Genomic DNA, 19,344 nt, shown 5'->3' on the forward strand with positions numbered 1-19,344 from the left:
AAAAGGATGTCATTAAGACAACTTGCTGAATGCAAACAGAGCCTGAAGTGGAGCTAATCACTCTTTGTTGACATTCGTTTCCTGAACTTGATAGTTACTGTGGCGGATCCACCTTCTTTTCACAAAGCCAGCAGGGGTTAGGCAGGGTTTGCAACCTGTGGCTTCTGACTGGTTTGGGGTCATAGATCAGATATCCTGCATACCAGATATTTACATTACGATTCATAACAGTAGCACAATGACATCTATGAAGTAGCAACAAAAATAATTTTATGGCTGGAGGTCACCACAGCATGAGGGACTGTATTAAAGGGTCACAGCATTACGGAGGTGGAGAACCTCTGAGTTAGGGGATGTTGAATCTGTAATTTACTCTCAGTCACTGGGACGAGCACTGCGCGAGCAGAGGTGGGGTGGCAGGAGACAGACAGATAGATGGACAGATGTCAGAGCTAAGCAAACTTGGAGAGATGTTAGCATTGTGAATTGAGTGAAGAGCACAAAAGAACACTTTAGATTGTTTAACAGTGAGTGTGCATGCAGTGTGTGTGTGTGTCCATGTGTGTTTTCGTGTGGGGGTACATGTGCACACATGTGCACATGAGGAAACCAGAAGTGGATGTCAGGGGTCTTCCTCTACCATTCTCCGCCCCATTATTATTAGTTTTTGAGAGCTTGAAGTTGTCAGAATGGAATATTACTTAACAAAAGGAATTGATAGAGGCTAGGGCACAGCTCATGAGTGTCTAACATGTATGAAGCCCGGCCTCAACCCCCAGCACCGTGTACAGCACCATCAAAGTCCAGTACTCGGGTGATGGAGGTGGAAGGGTCAGAAGTTCAAGGCCATCCTCAGCTATGAAGTGAGTTGGAGGGTTACAAAAACAACCTTGCCTCAAAAATGGGAGGGTGGGCTGAGGTGAGGGCAAACATGTCATGCATACTGGCAGTAGCTGTTACTGGAAGCTGGAGTGTCCCTCAGGAAGGCTGTGTAGGGACTGGGAGAGTCTCATGATTCATTCCCAACACCCACACAACCCTGTCTGGGCTGGCAGGGACAGAAGTTCCTTCTCAGGACAGGTGCATGGTGGCCACCAGAGGGCGCCCTCCTAGAACTGCATTAGGTGCCAGACCACATAGCTGTGCCATTCGATGGCTGCACTTTTCAGGAAACCCAGATGCCACACATACTTGCCTTTTCTTTGTGGACAGGCTGGATGAGTCACGTTTTTCAGAAGGCTGCAGACCTGCCAGCTGCCGGGATCTGGAAAGCTCCAGCCGTAGCCAGTGAGCACAGGGCCCAGTGAGGCCGGCAGGCCAAGGCTGGGTGAGCTGTGGCCTCCGAGGAGGGAGCTGTGCCTGGGGAACGGGCCAGCCAGGGTAAATCTTGTAGTGTTGGGCATTGAGCAAATCCATGCTAAGTTGAATCCTGGCATCTGAAGACACGCTCAGGTTGTTGGTCCAAGCCCCTGTGAACAGCGCATGCACGTTTCCTGTGTGCATGTCCCGTGTGCCCACCTGCAGACCTGCCTTTTCCCAGGTGGCACATACAGCCTCCTCCCCTCATTCATTCAATTTCTAGCTGTGTTTAAGCCCTGCCTCAGTTTGTCTTACTGTCCCTTCTTCCTGAGTGCACACTGGCATTGGGCCATTGGGTCTAATACTTGACGAAGCAAGGAAGCAACCCTTGTGGCTGCTGGAGGGTCCTTCTAGGAGCATTCCACAGGGGCTGCAGGAGGAGAGGCGGCCTGGCTCCCAGTTAGCTGTGCCTGTTCACGGCTCGCTGGTTTCTTGGAGAAGCACCGCATTCCTCCCAAAGACTTCTCCATCAAGGGAAGACGTGTGCCAGGGTGCCCTCCTGTCACCCTGTCACAAGCTTCCTCTTTACAGGTTCTTCCTCTGGCGATACTTCACAGAGGCTAGTGATCCCCACTCTCTGTCTCTCCAGTGTCTGAACCCATGCCCAGGCCCCATGGAGTCCTCTGAAAGCTAACAGCAAAAATGCACCATCAGAGACCCACAGTGATGACCCAGGTACACACCAAACACATGCTATGGAAGGAAGCATGCCAGGGCTCCTGTCAGGGAAAGGTGTACAAGTGTCCATTACCAATGTGCTGCTGCTACTGGACTGTAGGGCGAGGCTCCTGTCTCTCAAGTGTCAGGAGGAACCCAATGGATCTGTCACCAAGGCCCAGTGACATGGCCCCACAGCCACTTAATGTCCTCTATACTATGTGTGTTCTCTCACCTACTCCTTGCTCTTCCATTTCCCAGGGGTCACGGATCCTGCTGAGAGATGCCCCGCCTTCTCGGTGGGGCTGGTGGGGCTGTAGCGGTCAGGCCTTGGGAAATGTCCGGCTTGGGTACAGTTCCTATGGCTGCCATTCCTTTTGAGCAGCCATTGTTCAGGTTCCATCCTCCACTGGGCACCTTTGGCTGGTCTACATTGTCTTCCTTCCTTCCTTCCTTCCTTCCTTCCTTCCTTCCTTCCTTCTTCCCTTCCTTCCTCTCTCTCTCTCTCTCTCTCTCTCTCTCTCTCTTTCTTTCTTTCTTTCTTTCTTTCTTAACTCTCCCACGCAGGGAGGTAGGCAGGGCTTTGTTTCTAATCTCTAGGACTCTCAGGCTCCCGTGGTTCCATCTCCACTCTTTACCCTCACAGCCACAGAACCACGTGACTGTAACCATCTAAGTCTGGACTAAGCCCATCTGTTTTCAGCGCACACAAGTTCCACTTCCCTGCAGGACCCTGAGAGGCAGGGGATGAGAGAGGTGTCTTCAGGAGAAGGTGCTGGAGCTGGTGCAGAGCTGTGAGTCTAGACCCTGGGGCTAGAGGAGCGAACTTACTCCAGTTTATAAAGCCTTAGCCCGTTGGTTCCTGCTCTGTGGCCCTTTGGTCCACATAGGCTGCCCCACTGCCCCGAGTTTGTTCTGCAGGGCAAGCCGGGGCAGGGCCCCCTCAGTCCCGGGAAAGCCCTTGGCGTGTAAATTGTAGACTTGCAGACTCCAAACTGAAGCCTTGAAAACTGGGGTGTACTCCTCCCCTGCACTGCACGAAACCTTCAGCGTTTTATGGGAAAACAGACTTTTATTTGAAAAATAAACTCCCAGTTGCTGGGCTATAAAAGAAGGGCTGTCTGGGTTCCAATGCCGCAGTGGTGTGAAAGGGGCTGAAGTCTTAAGTTAAATAAACTTCTCTGCAAGCTCATTTGAATTTCAAAGGCTGTGAAGGCACACACTCTGATAAAGAGCCACACTCAGAGCAAGCGGGTGGGGGTGGGGGGGATGTCCAGTCCCTCTACTTAGTCTTCCTGGAAGATCTGGAGCACTGTAACCACACACAGCAATGACATTCCTTTGGTGGTCTGTACATCTGACTTCGGTCAAGACTGAGCAAGGAAAGATACTTCTCCATCTCTGGCCAGAGTGCATCTTGCCAGTCCCACTCTCCACACCCTAGCCAGACTCAACTGGCAGGCCTTTCAAACTCATCTCTACGTCTCTGACCATCTGGGGTTGTATTTTCCAGACTGCAATCACTCTCTCCACCCAGATCATAAAAATCAGCGGTCTTATCTGATAAAGCATGCTAAAATCAGAGACAACGAAGAGATTCCAGAGGAAATCCCGTGTCATGAGAAGGGGGTTCTATGCTGGATGACAACATCGTGTGTGTGTGTGTGTGTGTGTGTGTGTGTGTGTGTGTGTTCACAAGGCAGAGGGGGGCAGGGGCAGGGATGGGGAAGGGAATGTGTGTACAGGGGTGTAACTGTGGTATCTGGAGGCCATCATCTCAGCCGTCCTTCAGGCTCCATCCACCTTGCTTTTTGAGACAGTCTCTCACTAAATTAGTTGAGGTTGGCTGGCCAGCAAGTCCTAGAGGTCCTCTGGTCTCCTCCCAGCCTCCTCTCCTCCCAGGCTGCTACCACACTCACCTAGATTTTTTTTACCTTGGTTCTGGGACTTGAACTCAGACTCCCAGCACACAGAACTGAATCACCCCCCAAGCTCTCCAATGTATCTCTTACTGCAAACAGCAGTTAAGAATTCAAACGAGCAGCAGGGAAGCCGCTGGCTTCATTTGCATGACTTGTTCGCAGGTTTTCAAGTATCCCACAGATGCAAATAGCCCAGGGGCCAGGGTGTGTTCTCCATCTTTTGATTTCCACCTGTCTTGCTGAGGGCTGTGTTAATCTGAGGGCTGGAACAGCCTTTGTGTAATCAGAAGAGGTGGAACCCAGGACAGAGATTTTTTTATTCCTTTTTTTTTTCCTAGTGGGACAAAGATAAGGCCCCAAAGCAGTTCCATCAGCAACGTCAGTGTGCTATTAAGACAAGATTCTGTGTATTGCTCAGTGGGGCTGGAGGAGCTGACCCAATGTTTCCATCTCAGGTCCCAGTGCCACTGCCACACCATGCATCATCAGCTGCTACTTGTTTTCATGCTAGCTGTAAAGTCTATCTTAGTCTAAACCTCAGTCAGGACGATTCTGATCTGCAGGAGAAGGGAAAGGAACAAGAGGAGCTGAGTTCTTGGTCTCAGCCCAACAGAGCGCAGAAGGCAACAGGCCTCCAGGTTACAGTGCCTTCCACTGTCAGCCCTGAGGCTAGAGCTCTGCTGTGGGTGGCCCTCCATGCACTAACTGGGACTGGCCGGATGGTGGCGGTAGAGTGGGTGAGACGGGAAGAGCTGAGAGAAGAGTCAAGCCCAGCGCGTGGTTTCCAAAGAGAGGAGCGAGAGAAGCCAGTCAGGAGGCAACAGACTGCAGAGGGATTTGTGGTAAGAGTTCAGCTCACACACAGGAGGACGGCTTAAGCCAAGCATAGTTAAGCAAGAGTTTCTAGAGGAAAACAAGCCTGAAGTGACGTCCCCAGGGAGGCTGGAGCCCATTGGCTTGATGTCAGGTCTGTTTCAGTGGCTCTCGGATGGCCCTCAGTCCCAGCTGTAGTCTGAGCAGCAGCCACACAAGCTTATGCAAAGGGCACACCCTTCCTCTGGCTTTCCCAACCATTCATTTAAAGAGCCCTGGGCTCCACCATTGAGGCCCCACCTTCCTGACCTCACCTGTAGCTAGCTGGCTAGCTCTTTTCCTCAGGACTGGAAAAAAATGCCCTGCATTCTCCTGCCTGGCACGCCATCTTTGGGCTGTCCAGCAGAGCCCTCTCTGACTCCTTCCCATCAGAGAGGCTGCCCCTGACTCCCCTACACCTAGCACCCCGTCACCCTTCTGATTTTCTTCCCAGCACTTGACACAGCATGGTGATGCCTTGGCCACGTATGTCCCGCTTGCCTCCAGGATGGCAGGGATCAGCTTGTTTGCTGTGGCCTGCCCAGTGCCAGAGGTGTGAACCTTCCTTTTGGCCTCCTGATTCTGCTAGGACGAGACACGTGCAGGGACGGTTCCTGCTTTTTTCTCACAGCAGCGCCTGCTCAAGGTTCAGCATGTGAGGCTATAGCACCCCCTAGTGGCCACAGTACCAAAAAGCCAGGAAAAATGTAAGCAACTGATGGGACAGGCCCAGGACAACGGGACCCCAGCTATGCTCTCTCATTTTACACACCCCCACACTGTGTGAGTGAAATTAGATGTAAGAAAAGATCCAGAAAACAAAGGTGGAAAGGAGGCCAGTAGTAAAGGCATCGCTCCTTGAATGTGGTGAAGACTTAGATGGTGCAGTGGCTGCCCCAAGTGGTTAAATGTAGCACAAGACATCTCAGCTCATCTCAGATGACAGGATGAACTTTTTAGGGCTAAGTAGACAACCAACTTGACGAAGTGCTTGCTGTGCATGCATGAGAACTCGAGCTTGATACCCACATGTAGGGTGCACTGCAATCTCAGAGCTCAGAGGGGGGAGATGGGGAACCCCTGGGACTCAATGGCCAACCAGAAACACCACGTGGGAGCTCCAGGCCAATGAAAAGAACCCATCTCAGAAGATGAGGTGGACAATAACTGAAGAATGATATCTAAAGTTTACCTCTGGCCTCCATATGTGTGTATACACACAGACACAGGCATGTACGCACACATGTACACATGCACACACATGTGTCACAGATACATACACGTCACAATAACACATCATACACAAGTCATTCTCACATACATGTACACACATAAGTCAAAGATACATACATGTCACATAAACATGTCACATACAAATCACTTTCACACTCAGATACACATGTAATACACTCAACACATACATCACACATGTCACATAGACACACATACATGCATATGCACACAGACATGTCACACATACACACACACACTCAAAGATGAACTTTTTAAGAGATAAACTAAGGTGGGAGGGGAGGCTCAGAGAACCCAGAAGTGTGTAAGAGGAGACTTGGGCCTAATGTCTTCCCCTCTACAAGTCTAGCTGATGAGTTTGCCTGGCTAGTCCCTTCACCAAAGGACTTTGCCCAGCCAGCTGATATACTTACCAAGGCCTCCTGATCTCTGCCTGGATACTTGTCTGGCTCCACCCAGTGTCTTGTGTGAGAGAGCAGAGCACGGCCTCCATATCAGTGACCATTTTCGCACTGCTGTGTTTCGTTTCTAATGAGGAAAGGACAGCTTGTGTTCCCATGCTCCTCTCTGCCCCTCTAACCCCGGCTTTGGAAGGTCATCATGTGGGAGAACAGTATACCTTGTCCACAGCTCACCTGGGGCAAGATAGGAGAATGCATGCTGACGCTGATGGTGTGTCTACAGAAACACATGGCTTCAATGCAGTAAGGACACTTTTTATAAAAGTACTGAAGTCAGCAGACAGACTGAATGAAGCCACTCAGAATCATTTTGCTTACTGTCTGCTCAGCTACTTTGTATGTCAGTCTTTGTCCCTTGTTCTGGAAACCATGTCCGTTCAGCGGATGCCCTCATAGGCTTTGTCGAGAAAGCATCTACTCCGCAAATATCCAGGAAACGTCTGACCTCACTGTGAAGCAGATTCTGGCCCATGAAAGATGGACTTGGTCAAGTCGGCTCTACCTCAGGCGAGATATGAGGAAGAGCACAGCTATCCATGGCTGTCAGGGTCTGTCACCACCTGTGCTAAGGGACATACTGTGCACATGATGGACTTCGGGTAACAAAGGGCCTAGGGTAGGAGGAAAGAAGGCAAGAAGAATGTCATCTGTAGCTGAGGGCAGCATGGCCCAGCTCAGTCAGGAAATGACTCTTGTGTTTCATGCAGTAAGAAAGCTTAGCAGCCTGATAGCAGTGATGTGTGTACCATGCTGCAGCACACACAGGCTGGGCACAGGGAAGGTATGTGTAGCCCTCTGGGGCCCTGTAAAAGAGACACCACCAAGGACATGGCGTTACTGAACTCAGGTCAGCAGTTTGAAGGCCAGGACAAGCAGTTCACTGCTTCCCAAGAGAAAATTCCCGGGGCTGTGGCTGTGGGAGAGAGGCCGACTTTGCTGGGCACCTGCTTACTTCACGAGCAGCCTGCTGCCGCCACCAAGCTTTGTGTGATGGCTTATTTTTTGTTGACTTGACAGGGCTTAGCAACACCTAGGAGATGGGGAGGCACACCTTGGGTGTCTCTTGGGTTTCCAGAGAGGATGAACACACACTCACACACTCTCTATCTCTATCTCTCTCTCTTTCTGTGTGTGTGTGTGTGTGTGTGTGTGTGTAGAGGTACTGTAACACATGCACTGTAACTCACATTCTTTGTGACCTGGAGGAAGCCAGTTGTCTTCTGTGCTGAGGGCTGAAGCTCGGGCCAATGGGGTGTGTGCGAAAATGACTACTATGTTAAGGACAATCAAACCCGGCAGCAAACAGGACAGACGTGCATACAAAACAGGCGATTCTCTCAACAGCTCAGAGGGGACCCCAGGGGCCAGCTCCAGGAAGACTAGTGACCCAGTTAGAATCATGAGGTCAAACAAGATATATCCCCCAAATTAACACTGCACAAACCAGCAGAACTTTACCAAACCAATGAAAAGCATCTACTCACTTGCTACCTGTTGCCATTTTTGTGCCTGTGAGAAGAAAGCCCCACGACTCAGGACCCAGTACTCAATGCCACCTGCCTCCCTCATACCCCTGTCAGCCAAATTCAATATGCCAGACGTGTTCTTCCTGACCCACCTCCTGCCTCTGAGTCCTTCCTGTGTCACAGGACCAGTCCTTTACTGGTATCAGCCACACTGCACTAGGGGTAACCTTAGTGATGTCATCACAACCACTGACAACTGCAGCGGTCCTATTTCCAAATGAGGCTGTGTTTTGAGGTCTGAGGAATGTCATCATGTTATTTAGAGTTGGGGGGTTCAAGTCAACCCTCAACAGTTGCTGTGAGGATGAAACCATCTGAAATAATTTAGTTTGCCCAGTTCCTAATTGGCTTTAGCTGGATAACTTGATGTTCACGTTGGACCCCCTCAGCTGAGCCTTCCCCTGCTCTTGGAGTCCTGACCCTGTGGCCGCACTAGATGATTCCTAATGGTGGTGGGTGACTCAGCCCACAGGATTACGGAGTCCTGCCAGGAACCATTAAACAGAAATTTCAGACTCATTTTCATCTCCTCTTTTGGCAATACTGTTTAAGTAGGAACACAACAGACCACCAAGAAAGACATGTGGCCCACACCAGCATGGCTCTAACTCAACCTGGGCAACAAGGTGGCAGAGTAGAAGTCCAAAGCCTATCCTGCCAGCTTCTTTTACAGCAATGAAACATGCCTAGGAAATCCAGTTTCCTAGCAGGGGTGGGTGGGGTAGGGGCGGGTCAGAGAAGCAAATATCTGGAAGATTCGTCTAAAGGAGTTTCAGAGACAACAATGGCAGCTGCGAGCTTAGGAGAGCACAAGGGTTGAAAGGTGAGACTGACGAAAACTCATTCAGCAGTCTGCACATGAGACGACCTTGTCTGATTTAAAAGGGGCCTGTTAGTAAAGTGCTCTTCACACAGCCTTGAGGTCCTGAATATGAAGAAAGAAAGAAGGCAGGTGCAGTGGCTGTGATTCCAACTGCGGAGACAGAGGCAGGAGGATTCCTGAGAAGCCTACGGCCAGCCGGCCTAGCCAAATTGGTCAACTCCAGGTTGAGTGAGAAACCCAGTCTCAAAAACAAACAAACAGAGAAACAAATGAATTTGGCCTCTGGCTCCACATGCTTACGGTTGGTCTCACAGGCAGAAATGAAAAGTCTAATGAAGGAGAGAAAGATCTCAGACTAGCTGTTCAGGGAGCGTGAGGAGTTTGGGCCACACTGGAAAGGCAGCCTTGGGGAAACCTGCTTCCTCCTGGCTCAAGTAATGGTCCAGACAGACAGAATGTCAAAGGATTCTAAATTCCCAGGCAGCCAAGACTGGCTTCTCTTAGAAGGTGCCCTGTTTGTTTTTCAAGACGCAGCTAGAGTGCCTGCACTTTTCAGAACTGGCACAAGAGCAGGGCACATGGAGAAGGGAGCACGTGACCTGGAGGAGGAGGCACGTGATCTGGAGGAGGGGGCGCGTGGCCTGGAGGAGGGGGCATGTGACCTGGAGGAGGGGGCACATGACCTGGAGGAGGGAGCACATGACCTGGAGGAGGGGGGCATGTGGCCTGGAGGAGGGAGCACATGACCTGGAGGAGGGAGCACATGACATGGAGGAGGGAGCACATGACCTGGAGGAGGGAGCACATGACCTGGAAGAGGGAGCACATGACCTGGAGGAGGGAGCACATGACCTGGAGGAGGGGGGCATGTGGCCTGGAGGAGGGAGCACATGACCTGGAGGAGGGAGCACATGACCTGGAAGAGGGAGCACATGACCTGGAGGAGGGAGCACATGACCTGGAGGAGGGAGCACATGACCTGGAGGAGGGAGCACATGACCTGGAGGAGGGGGCACGCGGCCTGGAGGAGGGGGCACATGACTTGGAAAAGGAAGCTCAGGATGCAGAAGAAGAAGGTCTGAAGCTGAATGCTTGAAGAGCACATGTCTAGGCAGACAGTGGACAGGGCTGACCCCTGAACTGTGCTCATCCTGACTGCCACACAGAGTGAACCTTAGCGGCTCCCAGACTCTCCGGCTGGATTTACTTCCAAGAGAAGCACACGCTTCCTTTTCCGGGTCACGTGCTTCCTCCTCCGGGTCACGTGCTTCCTTCTCCGGGTCATGCAAAGCCCCAAACAAATAACAGCAACAAAAAGAGAAAACAAAGAAGACATTTCCCTGTAGGAGGAGACAGATTTAGCTGTGCAAAGGAGATGAAACAAGTGCCAAAGGTCAGAAACGCCAGGCCTAGCTGGTGCCATGGTTGTGGCTGGCAGTCGGGTGGATAAATTTGGAAGCCAAATGTATGTCTTTCTCAGAACCTCAGATGTGGCCTTGTTCGGAGATAAGGTCACTGCAGACGCCATCACTTGAGGTGGGATTATTTTAGAGTAGGACAGCCCTTCACCTCAAGTGACCACTGTTCTTTAAAGAAAAGAAGGCGTCTGCAGGGGAGAGGGGCTATACCGCAATGGAAGCAGAGTGTTAGTTACATGTGTGTCGCTGTGCCACAGCTCAGGGCAGAACAAGTAGATGGGACCTCTTACTTCAGCTCGCGGTTTCAAAGGTTTCAGTCAGCCATGGTGGGGAAGGCCTGAGGTCAAGTTTGTGGAACAGGAGCAGGTAGTAGCGGCTCCTTGCATGAGTCTAGAGGGCACCTAGACCCAGGGCTGGGCTATCATAGTCAAAGGCCGGGACACCTACTTCTCCCAGCTAAACCCAAAGGCCTCCCCCCCTCCCCGAAAGCTGCTCTGCCAGCTAGGAAGCAAATGCTCAAAACATGAGCCTATGGGGACAGCTCAGATCCAAACTGTCACAGAGATTGAGGCACAGGTCTCCGAAGCCAGCCGAAGGCCTGGGACAGATCTTTCCACAGCTGACATGGGCTGTGCATGCTTCAGCCAGCACCTTGATGGCAGCCTCTAAGTGCCAAGGTCACCCATTCGATATTGCAGGTTTGTATCTGTCCCCATCGGTCCATCACCTAGCCTTAGGTATCCATCTTCACTTTGTGCTCAGATACACTATGGAGGGAATCAAGGATATGATACAGTGGGCTTTCTGGATTGAATCAATCAATCAATCAACCAATCAACCAATCAATCAAACAAACAAGCAAGGAAGCAAGCAAACAAGCTGTCCATTCTTGCCGTCAAGTCCCTAGGAGCTAGAGGTATTCCTTTTCTTCCTGAACCCTGAGCTGAGCTGAGTCCTTTCTAAAATCCAGATATGCCCCCTCCCGACACACACACACAATAAACTGTCTTCCTTGTTTAAAAATCCAGAAGTGAAGCGACATGCAATGGTGCTTGCTGATAATCCCAGCATGTGGAAAGCAGGGGCATGAAGATTATGCTGAGGAAACCCTGGGCTATACAGCCGTTTAGAGGACAACCCGTGAAACACAGGAAGACCCACTTTCAAAACAAAACCACAGTAGGGTGACAGCACAAGAGTGGGAACCAAAACCAGCTTCAGAAACAAGGCACGACTCACCCCAAGGTCCTTTTGTACAAATGTGGGTCAAAGACAACGAGCAGGCAGTACAGACAGGAAAAGTGGGCCATTACATGATTGCTGTCCACTCCAGACAAAAGTGGGCCAGCTGATCAGACGCACAGCTATTCTTGGTAAAGAGACCAGACAGGAACGCCCTCTCAGGTAATGAACAATGCCCTCCTGACATGCCTGCAATGGACACAGGGTGCCATGGGACCATCATCAGAAAGCCCCATGAACAGGGGAATGAATTCTCGGGCAGTGAGGAACAATATGTTGTCTGTAACCCAGGAAAGGGTGTCCAAGCTGCCATCAGAGCCAGCCTCACACCAGGCCAGCCTTTTCTGGGCTCCTGCTCCAGACACGCACATTGGTACCTGATGGGTGTAGCAAAGCTCACGAGCTGGGCATGGGGGCACAAGGGCAACAACAGCAACTGCTCTGGAGGAAGACTTGATCTGCGAAGTCTCCTCTCATCCCAGGGGCTTCCCCAAGAATCCAAGTGCCCTCAGTTCAACCCAGTTCATCTTTTTGTGAAGCTCAGAGACATTGCATAACTCTTCCTAGGCCCAATCCACAGCTGCCTAAGAAGATGTGGGAAGGCAGCCTTCATAAGCCCACCTAGCCTGAACGTCGTGGTACCTTCTAGAAGACTAAAATGGAAGAGGCACTGTGCCCTTCTGCCCAGAGAGCTAGAAGAGGGGTCTGTGATCCCATCCAATAGCTCCTCCAGTGGTGGGGAGCTGTGGTACCCAGTTTTGGATACATCCTGTGGGGTGCATGTGGCCCCAGCCCCATGCTGTTGACAGCTGTCTGTTTTGCTGACTTGGGACAAACTGATAGCCAGGTTTACAGAGCTCACGCACTGCATTGGGGCTTGGCTCGGTACAGGATGCAGGAGTCAGACATAGGTGTTGGACTGAGAACCTCACTCAAGGCTTCTCAGAGCATGCACGAGAAGGAGCTGAGGTGCTGGCCTCTGTCCCAGCACCTGGGGCTGCACATCTCAGGAGAGGTTGATGGAGGTTGAGGTTCTGTGCTCCTCAGTCTTCAACTTGGACTTCCCGTCTGTGAAGTTTGAGGGTGCCCTCCCATGTGCCTGACTTGTCTAGGACCCTAAAAAAGAGTGTGGGGACTCTGAGGAGGTCTCTAAGGGAACATAGACCCTCATGTCAGTGTTTGGCTTTGGGCGAGACCTGGTTCTTCATAATAGGAGTCTTCATGTGGCACTGGGCAGGTCAGCCCAGGTCAGAGCATGCACTCCTGTCCTCATTGCAACTGCTCCTGCACCAGCTGTGTACACTCCTACACCGAATGCACACCTGAGTGCATCAAGTTCACACATTCCTGCTCTGAGTACACACCCCAAGTCACCAAGTTCACACAGTTGTGCCCCGAGTACACATCACACGCATGACTTGTGTTAACTCTTCCTGGGTCTCCTAGGTCTGCCCTGAGTCACCTCTCATGTGGCTCATTCACCTGGTGTTCTTCTAGCCCCACCACATCAAACATCCTGATGCTGGCTTTGACCCTGAACACCAGCCTCAGCTGTCCCTGCACTAACCTCTCTCCTCTGCTTCCAGACAACACCTACTACCAACCTCATTTTAAAACAAGCATTTATCTTTTAAGCTGGGCCTAGTGGCACAGACCTCCAATCCCAGCTGCTCGGAAAGATGAGTCAGGACGACTGCAGGCTGAAAGCCTGTCAGAGCTACACAGTGAGTTCAAGGGCAGCTTTGAGACCCTATCCCAAAATGAAAAAAAGTCAAACAGGGTAGGGGATGGAGCTCAGTGGGGGACATTGCTGAGCACAAATGAGGCTCTGGGCTCCAGCTTTGGGACCACAACTATTAAAACACACACACACACACACACACACACACACACACAAACACACACACACACACACACACTGCACGTGCGCACACACTCGGAATGCCTCAGATAAAGTAAACGTTCCTTCGGTCAGTCCTTTCTAGATTGCTCAGAGAGACCAGGCCCATCACACCTCCCTTTTGGACTTTGGCTCTGGGACTGCATTCAGGGGGACATAGCTCCCAGACTGTGGGACTCTATCACTGCAGCCCTGGAGGCAAATACAGCCGAGTGAGTGACCCAGGCATGAGGCCACTCAGCTGAGGTCTGGTCTGCTGCTCCTCCATTTAGAGGGGCCACACAGAAAGGACATCTGGCCCTCTTTCTTCATCTGGAGATACAACCAACCATCTAAACAGAATGTGCGCAAGCTCTTTCTGAAATTATTGTAATTAGTGTAGGTGTGTGCAATGGGGGAGGGGGTGCCAGTGAGGTCGGAGGACAACTGTGAAGCCCTCTTCCCACATTTATATAAGTCTTCAGGCTGATGGCAAGTACCCGGGGTCTTTTCCTGCTGAGCCATCTTACCAGCTTTTCCCCAAGACTTACAGGTGTAACTACTCATATACCATGCACATTATGCTAGGTTTTATAGATAATCTAGAGATGATTTAAAGTATATGGAAGGGTGCTGGAGAGATGGTTCAGGAATTAAGAGTACCAGTTGCCCTTCCAGAGGATCTAAGTTCAATCCCTAGCATCCACATGACAGATGGCAACTGTCTGGGACTCCAGTCGCAGGGGGACCTTCTGGCCTCCTCAGGCACTTCACATGCATGGCATATTGACTAACATGCAGGCAAAACAGTCATACACATTAAAAAAATATTACAAATGTTTTTGAAAGGAATGAACGGATTATACAGGCTTATGCAAATGTTACATTATTTCTATGTAAGGGATTTGGGCATCTTTGGCTGTTTGGTGTCCATAGTGGATCCAGGAACTATAATGGAGCAGTGAGGGACAACTGTATGTGAGACTTAGGGTGTGGTCCAGCAGCTGGGAGAAGTTTTCCCTAACACTTCAACAGCAGGCCTCGAACATCCTGCTCGGGACTGGGCTTTGTAGCTACACAGCTTTTCCATTGAAACCGTTGGCCACACCTCCTCAGTCTCGGTATAGTGTGTCAGCAGCCATGCCTCAGCCATGGTATAGTGTGTCAGCAGCCATACCTCAGTCACGGTATAGTGTGTCATACTGGCCATGCCTCAGTCATGGTATAGTGTGTCAGCAGCCATGCCTCAGTCACGGTATAGTGTGTCATACTGGCCATGCCTCAGTCACGGTATAGTGTGTCAGCAGCCATGTCTCAGTCACAGTATAGTGTGTTAGCAGCCATGCCTCAGTCACGGTATTATAGTGTGTCAGAAGCCATGCCTCAGTCACGGTATAGTGTGTCAGCAGCCATGCCTCAGTCACGGTATAATGTATGTATTACAGGTTGATGGAAAGCAGAAGAGCTGCCATGCCTGGGACAATATCCCACAGACCATTTGTGCACACCAAAGAGTAAAGAGGGACCCCTCGTAATAACTCATAGCTCAGAAAGGCTCAAGTGTCTGTCTCCACAGCGGATCTGGAAAGACAAGAGACGCAAATGCTACTCTTTCAGTGGGAAGCTCCTTTCCACTCTCCAGGCAAACATTCTGTGGTAGCTGAACTGTGGAATGGCCCTCTCAGGCTCCTGTTTGACCACAGGATCCCCAGCTGTGGGGCTGTCTGGGAAAGCTGTAGCACCTTTAAGAGGCGGAGCTTCACTGGAGGAAGTGGGTCACTGGGGGTGTTGGGGGGTGGATGAGCCTATCTTTTTTCTTTTTTAAAGTCTGGCCCTACTTGCCGTTTACTCTCTGCTTCCTGAATGTGGATGCTCCTGCCTGCAGGCCTTCCTCCCTGGACGGATGCCTCTATACAACTGTGAGCCAAACAAGCCCTTTCTCCCTTAAGTTGTTTCTGCCAGAATACTTCATCCCAGCACTGGGAAAGAAACTGAGTCACACCTTCTTTACAGCTGTCCTTGGCCTTTCTTATGATCAACAGTGTTCACGTGACAATATTCATCCTCAGTCCACAAGTACCTTATGAGTCCAAGGGATGCGCGCTCCAACCCTCACACACACTTCCTTCATGTTTCTCCTCCTATCTATTCCGCCCATGTTTCCAGGTGCCCAGAAAGAAGAACCCAGGATCTTCCAAAAACAGATTCAAAGGCCAGGATCTCAAATCCAGCAACAGGGCCATACCAGGCAGCCCACTTGCCTTGGATACAGACCCACCCTGAGCATTGAAGTGAACACTTGTCTTTCCTTCATGCCGCTGAGTTTACACCACGGGTCACACCACCCCGGAGGACTAGAGCAGGTAGTGAGCAGCAGGTGGAAAAGGATGTCACTGAACATGAAGGCGCAGCTCAGGACCAAGTTGGCAGCAGCTACCCTGTGGCTCTGGTGCCACTTGACTGAGTGGCTGTAGGGAAGGTCGCTCACAGCCCGGCACCCACCTGAAACCATAGCATCAAAGTCTTACTTTTTCTGGACCGTGAGAAGAACCGGATGCCCCCAGGAGAGGTAGACGGGTTGGAGTTGGGCGAAGACTCTTTGGATGAGGAGCGGAAGATCCCACTGAAGCTCATCCGGCGTGGAGAGCGTGGAGGGGACTCCTGGTAGGAGAACGGGAACACAGTTTTGGGAGAGCCAGGGCTCGTCTTGGGCCTCACGGGAGCAGACACAGGGCTGGAGGGCCGGGGCTGGGGGCCTCTGGAGAAGAGTCCTCTGGAGGGGCTGCCTGAGCTGAAGGGACTGTCCACCTGCAGAAAGACAGACAAATGGGTGGGGTCACAATGCGCCGTGCACTCTGAACTCCACTAGAGGAGACCTGTGGTTATTGTCCTTTCTTACGCTCACCAAGCAGACAGAGAAACAACCCTGAGCTCTTCCACAGAGGTGACAAGGGAATGCTCCAACTGTCAGCCATGGACACCCGACCTGGCTGGTCAGCTCCTGTCCTGGAGCTGTCTAACAGAGCCTCAAGGGCATGTGAAGGTGAGGAGAGGGTGACTAGCACCACTCCTGTCTCTCTTGACAGCCCTGCCTATATTCATTGACTGTTCCCATAATAGCTGTTGTTCCTGAAGCCCCTCACGTGTCCTTTTCCAGTCTGATGACACAAAGACTTTGCACACTCCCTACCCTAGGAGGAAAAGTTTGAGCCTCCATGAACCAGAATGCACACTTGGGATCATTGGTGAGGATGCTGGAATGAGGAGGCAGCAGGTTTTACTCCAAGCTACTGTGGCATGTGACTGGCTGAGGTAACTGACAGAGGTCGGTAAAGGTATAAGCAAGACCCAGACTTCACTAATGACTCGAAGCCATAGCTACAGTCTGAAAAACTACCAGGCCCCATAGCTTTAAGCCATGGCTCCAGCTCATAGTCATCCACTATCTGCTGTGTGAATGTATTCAGGAACATGCTTCCTGCGGTCTGGTCTCTGACCTCAGCTCTGTCCCTTTCTGGGTCATTGTGCTCCCTGGTCTTACTGTCCTCTTTCCTCCATGACAGAAGGACTGTCATCTCCTCAGCTCGTAGGTCTAGCTGCGTGTTCACAGGGTGACATCAGCAACGATATGGTGTGTGGCAATCGATGGGGTCCAACTACTTACTTCACTTGTGACACTGGGGTTCAAGGGATCTAAGGGGACCCCAAGTCAGCAACAAAAAATAAAGTAACTCATAGGCTCAGAGGACAATGATCAAACCCTGGAAATGTGTGCTGGTTACCAGGGCCATGTTCCAGAGTGAATGTGTGGACCCACCAGTAGAGGGCGCCCCTGAGCTCCAATATCAGGCATCTCGAAGACTATGATGCCCCTGTGGGAATACCCCTTCAGAGACTATCAATTTCCTCTGTCATTCTCCACCTGACCCTAAGGAAGTGTCACATGGAGGTACAGGTACGGTGTAATATCCAAAATAAATTCAAGACTACCCTGTATCTTCCCCCTTCAAAAGGACTTTCCAAACTGTACTAGCAGGCCAAGTACAGAGTCAGATTAAAAAGTTGACTCACTAAACAAATATAGAAACATAGTTTTAGTGGTCAAAAACAAGATTAACAATTCCCCTGCCCCACCTCACACTAAAAACCACAAGGACAAACAAAATGAGAGTCACCCTATACAAACCAACCAATGTCTAAAACGGTTATTGGCTACACCAATTAAAATAAGCCAAATTACCCTGGTACCTATATCCAGCCCTTAAAAAGGTATAAAAAGTGTGTTCTTTCTTTGTTCTGGGTCTCTCCTCTGGCCTGTGTGCTGAGAGGGGGTTCCCCAATATGCTGGATAAGTAAAATCCTCATGTGTTTTGCAACAATGGTAGTCTCTGTGGTCTTTATGAGTGAGGGTCTTTTGATAAGCTATAACCGCGTGACCCACTTGATACCAACTCCTTCCTGAATGGCTTCTGACAATGTGGCCAGGATCTTATAACTGAGCCACCTCCATAGAAGATGTTCAAATCAACTCTCCTCCTACTTACAACAAAAATCAGTTAGATTCCTTGCCTCTTCAATTTAGCCACCATCCCATTTGCCTATGGGACTAAGGGTGACTTCTGAGAATAACTTTTAAGGAAAGAGGTTCTTTAGGTGGTAGGTGGACTGCCATGAAATAAGGAATGGGGAGCCAAGAGGCAGACCCTCACCTGCCGTAGGAACCACGCATACCAGAATGAGAGGATCCCCTAAAGCAACGATAAAATGAGCAAGGATTTGGACAGAGACGGGAGTATAAGTCCTGCACCAGCAATGTGGGTGGATGAGTGACCTGGGCCCCCTGCATCTGTCTCTTCTCTACACCATGAGGATGCTAGATTGCTTCATGGGCTGCAGAGATATTGGGCTATGTTATACACAGAAGGGATGTTTAACATGGGTCATGGCATACAGGTGGTCCTTCACATATGTCTGCCCAGCACCATCATTGTGCATTGAAGAGTTCTTGATAGAGAAGGGACTTGTAGTCTGGAAGAGAAGGAAGGCCGAGTTTCAGGAATGGCTCGGTTATGAGAGCTATACATGGTACCGGGACCTGATCCCTGACTGTGGGGGACCAACATGGCTCCAGAGCTAGGAAGGCACCAGCTGTCAGGTGTATGTGAGGTTCACCATTCTTCAGCTCAGGATGCCACCATGTTTGATGGCAAAAGGTGCTGGCTGGGAGCAGAAATCTCCTGAGTGCTCTGACCTCAAGGCCTGCAGCTTTAACCCAGACACTGCGCACCTCTAGTATCATTACAGAAATGTTCATGGGATCAAAGAGTCAAGGCAAGTTAGAGGCAGTCACCTTTAGAGTCCCTGAAGACTGGCCCACAGCACTCCTCTATGCCATATAGCTTGCTCTGATGAAGAGATGTCCCAGGCAAGTGCAAGAAGACAAAGGCAGACAGGGAAGCAGTGGCCCCAGAAGACCACAGACCAGGGGGGAAGCAGATGAAGGGATGCCAGGACAACAAGCCCACCTCTCACAGGACCCTAGATCAGGGAAGACCTGGAGTCTGGTGGGCAGGAAGGTGGGCAAGGTAGAGGAGGCATTCTGGAGTGGGACTGGAGAAGGAGCCAGGTCTCAGATACAGAGGGCTAACACACAGTTTACTCAGAAACTCATACAAAGAGTGGAGCTAAATGCCATAAAAGACCTGAATCTTTTTTGATTGGCAAGGAGCCCCTGAGACCCCACTGACTGAGAACCCATTCTATATTCAGAATTGCAGGCCCTAGGAGTTAGAAAAGGGAACCCCAGAAAACAGACCTTCTACTTTCTTCTCCTAAAAATAGCCAAAGAACATAGGATGCTGGGCCCTGCCTGAACTCTCCTACAGAGACCTGTCCCTGAAGATGGAACCCTTCCCTGCCTGTTTCCTGGATAAGGCTGGCAGGAAACAGCAGAC

General features: G+C 50.7%; 1 protein-coding gene across 8 annotated transcripts in view; it reads right to left on the minus strand.

Annotated features, from left to right (window-relative positions):
* Prkag2 (protein kinase, AMP-activated, gamma 2 non-catalytic subunit) overlaps positions 1–19,344 on the minus strand; it is a 243,548-nt gene that overhangs the window by 143,139 nt on the left and 81,065 nt on the right. For 7 of the 8 annotated variants that reach the window (XR_880821.3, XR_389738.4, NM_145401.2 and 4 more), the window contains exon 3: positions 15,919–16,198. Coding sequence is in view for 6 of the 8 variants with exons in the window: in NM_145401.2 (NP_663376.2) it covers positions 15,919–16,198 (280 nt within the window). In the remaining 2 variants the exon portion in view is untranslated. The other variant, XM_006535614.3, reaches the window with a different exon arrangement.

The sequence above is a fragment of the Mus musculus genome, chromosome 5 (assembly GCF_000001635.26).
Source record: "Mus musculus strain C57BL/6J chromosome 5, GRCm38.p6 C57BL/6J".
Lineage (NCBI taxonomy): Eukaryota > Metazoa > Chordata > Mammalia > Rodentia > Muridae > Mus > Mus musculus.